Raw genomic sequence first — 7,124 nt, forward strand, 5'->3', positions numbered from 1 at the left:
ACAGTCACCTGAATCTGCACCACTGTCCTGGACTCCCCACCCGGCCCTGTGTTTGCAGGACATTTAGGGGCTTCTGACACTATGTGCCCATCAAGAAGTTTATTGTTTATTTCCTCCCTCCCCTCCTGGAACATCAGGTCCTCCTCTATCTGTTCTTGTCATGTTCCCACCATCCCAAACAGAAACTAGCACACAGTAGGTCCTTAGTGGATGAAGGAAGGAGGGGAGGAAGGAACGCTTCTTGGCCCAGAGTGGCAGCTCCCTGGGTGGCGGACTTGTACTATGCCTCAGTTTCCCCAGCTGTGGAAATGGGGCTGCGCCGCCCGCGACCTGCCCAGTCCCTCCCGCTGCCAGGCTGTGGGTGCCGTGTTGGCAGTGCCAGCTCCCTGGGGCGCACTCTGGCCTAGACTGCCCAGCTTGGCCGGCTCCTGAGGGACCTGCTCTGCTGACACCGTATTCTTTCCCAGACCGTCCAGCCACCTGGCTGACACTCGATCCCGGCCCCACTTCCAGGCCAGTGACCGCCGACCAGCCTGCTTGGGCCAGGGCCCCACGATGCCGGGCTGGGGGACAAGGGGCCATCTGTGACGCCCAGGGAGGGGGTGGTGAGCCCAGGGCCCTGCCAAGTCCGGCAGATGCATGAGGACCGGGCCGGTGCCGGGACCTGTGGCCCAGAGCCCGCACCAGGTGTGGCCGCTGCCTGCCATGGGGACCCTCAGCTGCGACCCCACACCCCGGCTGACAGCCGCACCCGCAGGCCGGCGGGCCCCTGAGTGCCAGGTTCCAGAGACCACCGGCCTGCGGAGGTCATGCAGGCTGGCCGCCTGGGAGAACGGTAGGGGGGCGAGGGGGCCTGGGCTCCGGGGAGGTAGGGGAGCCCAGCTGCATGCAGGAGCCCAGCCCCAGCCTCAGTCTTCCTCCCTGTGGCACGGGCAGGGCCGGGGTGCTCCCATGGGCTCCTGAGGATGCCTCTACCCAGCATGGGCTGAGGGTCTCACCGGCCAGGCGCCCCTCGAGGGCAGAGGGGCAGCAGTGGACAGAGGAGCAGGGTCCCTGTGGGGAGACCGACAGGCAAGACCCACTCGCAGCACTGAGTGGCGATGAGACCTCAGAGAGAAAGCACTGAGCCGCCGGGAGCCTGCAGGCGGAGGGGGGAGACTGGGGTCCTGGGGGCCGAGCACCCCCCGACACTGACTGTGGGGCTCGCTGAGGGCTCTGGCCCACCTCTCTGTCTGCAGCAAAGCAGCTGGATGCAGGCTTTATGCCCTTGTGGCACTAACATTCTCACAGGGGCCACCAAGCATCATAGCTCTGACCGCCTCTCTGTGTCCAGACCTCAGTACCCGCCCCCCCATGACCACATCTCTGTGTCCAACCTCAGTGACCCCTCCTGTGATCGTGTCCCCATGTGCCCTGGGAGGGGGAGGCTGCTGGCCAGCAGCTCCTTCCTGTGACTCAGTTTGACTCACAATGCCCCTGCCACTCACTTTCCCCCTCTGGGGAGGCAGCCTCTGCTCCCCCACTTCTGCCATAGAGGGTGGCCAGGTACCTGGGTGGGGTCTTAGGGGCTGGGCCCCAGGATCCCCCCCAACTCTTAGGGTATGTGGCCCCTGGTCATGACCTGAAGGCTTTGGTCGCAGGCTCTGGGCCGGGCTTGTATGTCCTACCGTCCACTATCGGCTTCGTCAACCACGACTGCACCAGGGTGGCAGGTCCTGCCTACTCACTCTCCCGGAGGCCCAGCGAGGGTAAGGCTGGGGCAGGGTGGGTGAGGGATCGGAGGGGCAGGAGAGGGGGCCTCCCAGCCTCCATTCTCCCACCTAGGAGCATGTGTGATGTGAGGCAACACCTGCTGTGTGTCCTCAGGGAAGCGGCTGTGCCTCTCTGGGCCCTGTTTCCTTAGGGAAAGGAGAGCAGTGTGTGGTTTTGTGGTGCGTTAGCAGATTGCTTGATGCTTGACTGGGGCATGCTGTGTCTCAGTTTCCCTTTCTGTCAACAATGAGGGCACAATACTTGCCAAATTGTCAGAATTAAAGACAGGGTGGATGCCTAGAGACAGTCATTAAGCCAGGATTAGTGGTGCCTGGTCTCCAGTCAGGGCTCAGGAGCAGAGGGCCTGGAGTATGCAGCCGAAGAGGGGGGCGCTCACAGGCTGCGATGCCCAGGCACTCCTCACCCCACTTTGCAGAGTGCTCGGGGGTCCCCGTGGGCCGGGTGGGGGCAGGAAGAGCCCTTCCTATTGAGGACTTTGACTTGTGTGGACAGAAGCTTGTTGGGAGGTGCAGCCTCTTCCCCGCCTTCAGAATCAGCCACAATCCCAAAACAAACTGTGAGAAAACCGGGGAAGCTGGGAGGGGCCCAGAAGACAAATGAAGGAATCAGCACCACAGTCACTGTCACTGGGGAGGCTGGCCTGGGTTCCTAGCTTCTTATTCTGGGACAGAGGGACAGACAGCCTAGGGAGGTGGGGGTAGTTAGTGGCTGTTAGTGTAGACTTTGCAGAACCCCAAGTGAAGCCTTCTTGGAGGTAGAGTCATGAGGTCTGGACTTTGTAGGATGAGTAGGAGTTCGGTGGAGCCCCTCTGAGAAGATGGGGACTCCAGGCAGAGCTTGCAGCACAAAGGCCTTGAGATGGGAAGTGGCATGAGTTGGGGTAGGCTCGTTTGCCACGAGCTTGCTTCACGCACGTGCACAGTGTCATGTGTGCACACGCACACACAGAGCACGTAAACCTCCTAGACTCAGATGTGTGCACTGGCACTGGAGTGTGTGTAAACAGCAGCAGTGACAGTCGTGGTAATTGGTCCCAGTTATGACGTTCACCACTGGCCCACCCCCTTCAGTGGGGAAGAGGAGGCGGCTTATGCCATGCAGCCCGCCCAAGGACCCGGCTCACAGAGGCCCAACTCCTGACAGGCCCCAGCACTGAAAGGGCGCTCCTTGGCCGCTTACTCAGGGCCTGGTTCCTCTAGCTCCAGGCGCAGTTCTAACGGCCCATGAGCTGGTTCCCCAGCCACTGGCACAGGAGAGGGTGGCGGGACAGAGCCACAGGATAGCTGGGGTTGTGAGGACAGAGCAACGCTTATCCAGACAAAGTCAAGAAGAGACCTGGGGCCCCCAGGTCAGTGAGCTGAGTCCCTGCCCTCCCAGAGAGGGCGGCGGGGGGGGGGGTGTCTGGGGGGGAGGTGGAAGTGCCTCAGGGTTAACCAGGGGCACCAAGTGGGGCCCTCAGGACCCTGGGCTTCTCTCCCAGTATCTCCGCAGGAGACCAGCCCGGGGCCAGTCTACTTCCTGGACCCGAAAGTCACCCGCTTTGGCCGAAGCTGCACCCCTGCCTACTCCATGCAGGGCCGGGGCAAGTCTCGGGGTGAGTATCTGACCTGTACTGCCCCACCAGGATCTGCCCTTTTGGGGTCTTAGCGACTCTTGTGCCTCTGTCCTCTCCTCCCCTCCCATCCCCGAGTCTTTAGGACTTCCATGTCTTTGGAGTGACAAAATCCAATGCCTCAGCAGAGGGGCCAAGGGCCCTGAGAGTACCTGAATGGGGGAAGTGGGCCATGGTGATGGTGACCTGTCCACACATGGTACCACGAAGGCAGCTGGGGCTCATCCTCGGCAAAGGGAGCACTGGGGACTGTGGCAAACCAGCAATCCCCTCCACAGGCTCCAGGCAGTGCCCATTCCCCTAAAGCACCAGATTTAATTACCCGATTCAAGCCTCCCATTTCCACTCACCCTTTCATCTTTTGACCTATCACCCAGGGACCCACCAATTCAATCATTCATCCATTCATCCATGTATCCCCTTACCAAACTACCCTATTCAACACCCAGTCCAGCCATTAATCCATCCACCCATCAATCCATCCATCCACCCACCCATCCACCCATCCATCCACCCACCCATCCATTATCCATCCATCCATCCATCCATCCGGGATCCATCTATCAATCCATCTACATATTCATGAATCCATCATCTACTCATTCACTCACCACCCATCCTTCTACTCACCCATTCACTCAAACATGTATCAAGCCAACTGCTGGGAGTTGAAGTAGATTTGACATGTCATTGCTTTTTGTGACACCCCAGTCCAGTGGTGGAGTTAGACCCAACTGGGGACCATCCCACCCCAGTGTGGCTATGTCTGGAGAGGGGGACAGACCCACACCAGGGGGATCCTGGGAAGGACTGTGGGGCTCTGCCAAAAGGAGGGTGTGGGGAAGGCAGCAGAGGGTGGGGACTTTGGGGCCATCTTAAAGGATGAGAAGCAGAAGTTGGGAGGTTGGAATGGGAAACAGGAGGCATGCCTGGCAGGGGGCTGAACTTGGGCAAAGGCTGGAGGCTTGGAAGAGAACAGAGAGGGGTCGGGGAAGAAGAAACACCTCAGGGCTGCTGCGAGCTCCACGATGCACATGGCCATGGGAGCCGTGCGAGGTCTTCGAGGGGGTAAGGACTCTGCCAATGCCAACTCTCCTGCCCGACTCTCACAGGTCTGGAGGTGACGCCGGGCCCTGGGGCCTACAGCCCAGAGAAGGTGGCTCCTGTGCGCCAGCGGACCCCCCCAGCTTTCACCCTGGGCTCCCGCCTCCGCCCACAGCCCATGGACAACTCAACCCCTGCCCCTAACACCTACACCCTGCCTTCCCTCTGGGGCTCCCAGATCTCCATCAAGCCCAGCAGCCCCAGTTACACGGTGGTGGGCCGCATGCCCGCTGCCCGCCCCCCGCAGGACCCTGCTGAGATGCCAGGCCCTGGCCAGTACGACAGCCCAGACCCCAACATGTACCGCCAGCGCCGGCCCGCTTTCACCATGCTGGGGCGGCCCCGAGCCCCGCGCCCCCCGGAGGAGACGCCCGGCCCGGGCACCCACAGCCCCGAGCAGGTCACTGTGACCAAGGCCAGGGCCCCGGCCTTCACCATGGGCATCCGCCACTCCAAACGGGCCACCACCATGGCCGCCGACACCACAGCCTGATGCCTTCAGGGGACAGGATGCCTGGCTTGCTTCTGGGCTGAGAGCCTCAGTGTTCCATGCTGTGAAGTGCAGTGTGGGCAGCCCCTCCTGGGCCTGGCTTCAGCTGGGGGACTGGGGACAGTTCTTTTCTGAACTGTCTGAGGTCCTTCTAGGCCACCCGCTTCTCCAGTCCCCGGGGGATGTGACCCCTTGGCCCCGACAGGGTGAGCCTCCTTCCAGCGTCCCAGTTTCTCCTCTCTGGGTCACACCAGGCCAGGCCAGGTGGAAGAAGGGACACTTTGGCCTTCCCCAGCTGCTGGCTGGAGATGCAGCTTCCTGTGTCCTAGAACTCAGCATCCGCTCACCAGGGCCTGGGTCCTCAGCGCAGCTTGGGTTTCTGCCAAACTTGGGCTCATCCCAGCTCCTCACGGAAGCACAGCCCTGGTCTCAGCCCCATCCTCTAGCTGCTGGCCAATAAATCTCCACGGCACCGAGAACTGTCACAGCACACACGCTTTGTCTGTTCACGTCACAGGAGAGAACCCTGAATGCAGCTCTCAAGATCCAGACCCCCAACCCTGCAGTCCGTAGGGATCTGGATGGGACCAGAGAAGGGGCCCAGGGCTGGAGGAGACCAGAGGTGGAGCCAGGGCTTTGAGTGGGGAAGCCTGCCAGGTAGGCTTCCTGGAAGAGGGGCCACTGAAGCTGGGCTTTGAAGGATGTATAGGAATTGGATGTAGTCTAATGCCTGCCATCAGTAGGTGCCTGCTGTGTTCCAGATATTGATAAAGATCGTCGAAGCCTCACAGCAACTCAAGAGGCAGTCAAGTCTATGGAGGGGGAAAGGAGGGCTCAGGGAGACTGGACGCCTGTCCGAGGGCACGCCATGAAGGCCAGTGCCCTTCTGATACTGGGATGGAAACCCTGGCCTTTGTTCTGTCACAGGGACAGGAAGGAAACAACTGGAGGATGTCACATAAGGGACCCCTTCGTGTGAAGACACCTTATAAACCCCAAGGCCCAGAAGGGCCCTAACCATGGAGCCTGGGAAAGACAGACTATGCCACAGCTCCTTGGAGGAGATGGCCCCAGGGGCAGCACAGCACATGGGACCCAGAAGGGTCCTGGGTGGCTGTCAGCTCCCTCCTACTGCCCTCTTCCCTAGCCTGGGGGGTGCCAAACGTGGACACACCCCCTTCACCAGACTAGGTGGATACACACCAGGATCCCCTACATACACACATCTGGACACACCAGGACCCCCTACAAACACATCTGGACATGCACCAGGACCTCTACACACACACCTGGACACACACCGGGACCCCCTACACACACACCTGGACACACAACAGGACCTCTACAAATACACACACACACACACAGCTGAGCCGAAATTCCCTCCTCTTTCACACACGGTCTCATCCGCGCACAATATACACACAACCCAACCCACACACAGTCCCCATGTTTGGAGCCCACAACAGAGACAGAGAACACGCACGAGTCCAGATGGGGGCTCCAGACCCCGACAAAAGTCACCCCCCACCGCTGACCCCCAAGGCCACGCCCTCTGCAGCCCGGACCGCCGAGGCACAATAGCTCCCGAGGCCTGAGGCTCGAGGCGTCGGACAGCAGCACCGCCCCGCGCCCCGCCCGCGGGCCAATCACGGCCGCGCGCGCCCCGCCTCCCCCCCGCCCCCATCACCGCCTCCTCCCGGGGTCTGCGGGCGGCGGCAGCGCAGTGATCTCACCCTCTGATTTATCGATCCGGCTCCGGGTGGCCTCGCCCCTCTTTCCCACCTGCCCGGGCCCGGCCCCCTCCCTTTGTTTCCCAGCAGCCAGCCCTGCCTGGGGCGGGGCTGGAGGGGGAGGGGGATCGACCAGCCCGGGTCCGGGAGGCTGGGTCCTGGGGTGACCGAGACAGTCCATTCCCTGGTGCAGAGGCGACAACACTTGAGGCCTTGGCGGGGGACGAGGAGGCTGCTGATGGAGGAGCCGGCGGGCCTGCGACGCTGAGGCCCAAGAGTTCAGTTGGACTGATGCCGGACAGGGCTCCCTAGAAATGCAGGAGGAGCCCGTAACCCTCCAGCCCCAGCCCCGGCTTAGAGCCGGTGAAACTGAGGCCCAGGCTAAGGCGGCAGAGGCTGTCGCAGACAGCCC

General features: G+C 61.5%; 1 protein-coding gene across 1 annotated transcript; it reads left to right on the forward strand.

Moving 5' to 3' along the window:
- Positions 1-609: 609 nt before the first annotated feature.
- On the forward strand, positions 610-5,979 carry ODF3L2 (outer dense fiber of sperm tails 3 like 2). Its single transcript, XM_032466220.1, has 4 exons — positions 610-835; positions 1,641-1,748; positions 3,254-3,367; positions 4,498-5,979. Exons 1-4 carry the CDS (start codon positions 640-642, stop codon positions 4,980-4,982), a joined length of 903 nt encoding a protein of 300 aa, XP_032322111.1. The 5' UTR covers positions 610-639; the 3' UTR covers positions 4,983-5,979.
- Positions 5,980-7,124: the final 1,145 nt, after the last annotated feature.

Source organism: Camelus ferus, chromosome 22 (genome assembly GCF_009834535.1).
Source record: "Camelus ferus isolate YT-003-E chromosome 22, BCGSAC_Cfer_1.0, whole genome shotgun sequence".
Classification (NCBI taxonomy): Eukaryota; Metazoa; Chordata; class Mammalia; order Artiodactyla; family Camelidae; genus Camelus; species Camelus ferus.

Excerpts from the sequence above, each read along its gene's own strand:
- ODF3L2 (XM_032466220.1), top strand. The coding sequence starts at position 640 with ATGAGGACCGGGCCGGTGCCGGGACCTGTGGCCCAGAGCCCGCACCAG. Across the intron at positions 836-1,640 it reads GCTGGCCGCCTGGGAGAACG|GCTCTGGGCCGGGCTTGTAT; the intron begins GTAGGGGGGCGA and ends CTTTGGTCGCAG. Across the intron at positions 1,749-3,253 it reads CTCCCGGAGGCCCAGCGAGG|TATCTCCGCAGGAGACCAGC; the intron begins GTAAGGCTGGGG and ends CTTCTCTCCCAG.